Source organism: Aphanomyces astaci, assembly GCF_000520075.1.
Source record: "Aphanomyces astaci strain APO3 unplaced genomic scaffold supercont1.606, whole genome shotgun sequence".
Lineage (NCBI taxonomy): Eukaryota > Oomycota > Saprolegniomycetes > Saprolegniales > Verrucalvaceae > Aphanomyces > Aphanomyces astaci.
In genome coordinates this window covers 1-2,098 of record NW_009798869.1, presented here as the reverse complement: position 1 = coordinate 2,098, position 2,098 = coordinate 1, and the positions used below count along the sequence as shown (strand labels likewise).

At 56.1% G+C, this 2,098-nt stretch overlaps 1 protein-coding gene across 1 annotated transcript; it reads right to left on the bottom strand.

Annotated features, from left to right (window-relative positions):
* Positions 1 to 443: 443 nt before the first annotated feature.
* On the bottom strand, positions 444 to 2,098 carry H257_19443 (hypothetical protein). The gene has a single exon (XM_009848587.1). It carries the CDS (start codon positions 1,987 to 1,989, stop codon positions 487 to 489), a length of 1,503 nt encoding a protein of 500 aa, XP_009846889.1. The 5' UTR covers positions 1,990 to 2,098; the 3' UTR covers positions 444 to 486.

The following is a 2,098-nucleotide window of genomic DNA, read 5'->3' as shown; positions in this document are numbered from 1 at the left end:
ACCTTGACCAACTGATGCTGCTTGTGGCGCTTTGGTTGGCTTCGAACGGTTTCAATGAATCGACGTGATGCTTCACCTAACCGCACATAATGATACTTCTTTGTTGTTTGACAAGTTTTGTCCTGGATAACGTTAGCACACTGTAAACAATGGCCTTGACTCAAATGGACTCTACTTCGTACCCGAAGTTGTCATAGTAAGATATTTCTGGTTACGACTCAACTGCACTTCCTGATTGCAATATTGCCCTTTGTCGTAAATACCATTCGTCAGCCACGAAAAATGGTGTCGATATTTCACCTGATTTTGATTTTGACGACAATCATCTCCTCCTTCGTCTGAGTCAGTACCATTCTCACTTCATGAGAGGAGAAGTTGTGTACAAGGCAGTTGCTACCATTGTGTCGAGTCCATTTGTGGGCTGTGAAATATACTACTACAAGTGAGAGAATCGAATGTATTGAATAAATAAGTGACCCTAGTAGGCTACACGAGCTCTGCGTCCGGCTCGTTGGAGTCGTGAGACGGGAGACGAATGAGGTCGTAACGAGCGTCCAAGATGGCGTTCATCATGGTTTGCACGGGCGTGACAGTCTCCCCCGTCAACGCCGCCTTGAGCACACTGGGCGAAAACCCCGACAGCAGTGACACGTTGGCTTCCGACGCCAGCGCGGGGGTGTCTGTGACAGCGCCTTGCACGTTCCAAAAGATGAGGTGGGGCATGTCGAACCCCGCCTTGCTGTACAACCGCTGGAGCGCATGGAAGTTGGTTTCAAAGCTGCGGTCGGCTTGGTCGAACTGCATGTCGGACACGACAATCAACCGCGCGGGCATTGAGTCGGCGGTGACGCCCTTGGCCACGGCTGTGGTCAGTATGAGCCGCAGCGCCGCAATGAAGTCGGTGGAGCCGCCCCAAGGCGCGTCCGCCAGGCTAGCCACACGCTCCTTCAAGTTGTCACCCCGCACGACGTGGAACTGGGGGGTGCTTTCGAACGTGAGCACGAGCCCCTTGAAGTCGTCCTCGACCACGTCCGAGATGAGCAGTCCCAACGCGATCGACACGAGCATGGGCAAGCCAGACATGGACCCCGACACGTCCGACATGACCAACGTCCGCGACAGCGTCCCCAGCTCCCGTGCTTGCTGCAGCATCACTTGCCACTGAGCCTCCACGAGGGCGTCCACGGCTACGTCCGACTTGTTGTAGTACTGCTGCACCACCTGGTGCGGAAACAGCACCGACGCGTTGACTTTGGACTGGCCGCTGGCGAGACCCGCCTTCCACTCGACAAACTTGTCGGTCAGGTGGCGCTCGAACGCGTGCTTGGGCTTGCCGTGGATGTGCATGGCCACACTGGGCACTTTGTTGAGGTCGATGCCGGCCCAGTCGTTGGCGCACATGAATCGCTCCAGCAGCTGCAGTGACGCCCGCAGAGGAGACAAGTACGTCTTGCGCAAGGCGGCGCACGTGAGGCCCATGCATTTCGCAAGTTTTGTAGTCACGCGGGTGGCCTTGTCACCGGCCTTCTTCTCGGACGGCACCCACTTGGCGCACAGACTCACGGGTTGACCTTGGCTCAGGGCATCGAGATCGTCACGCAGTTGGCTTGCGAACACGTTCAGGGCCGCCGATTCCACGGGGGTGCCCATCAAGGCCAAGAGGTCGTCGAAGCGACCGTATTCGGCCACGTAATGCTTCAAGTTGTACGTGAGCTCAACTGGTTGGTGAATGGCCAGCCACTCGAGTGCAAATCGAGCGACCGTGCGCTCCCCCTTGCCTCCGCGGCAGTCGCGAAGGTACGCCACGATCTTGAGGGTGTGCAATGGGTCTTCCTTGTACGACGCAGCGACCAAGTCACACACGCGGTCATGAGGCGTGTTGCGAAGGACGCCGTAGTAAAAGTCCACCCGGCCACTGGTCGACGTGGCGTTGGACGCCGCGCCGTTCCATGTTGTGGCTGTGGGCCCGAACAAGGCAGGAGATGCCATATTGAAGCTTTTTCCAAAGTGACCTTTCCAGCTGTTTAGAGTCTATCTGCATCTTCACCTTCTGTGTTTGACATTCCAGTGATGGTGGTATTTGCAGTTACATATACTA

Excerpts from the sequence above, each read along its gene's own strand:
- H257_19443 (XM_009848587.1), bottom strand. The coding sequence starts at position 1,989 with ATGGCATCTCCTGCCTTGTTCGGGCCCACAGCCACAACATGGAACGGC.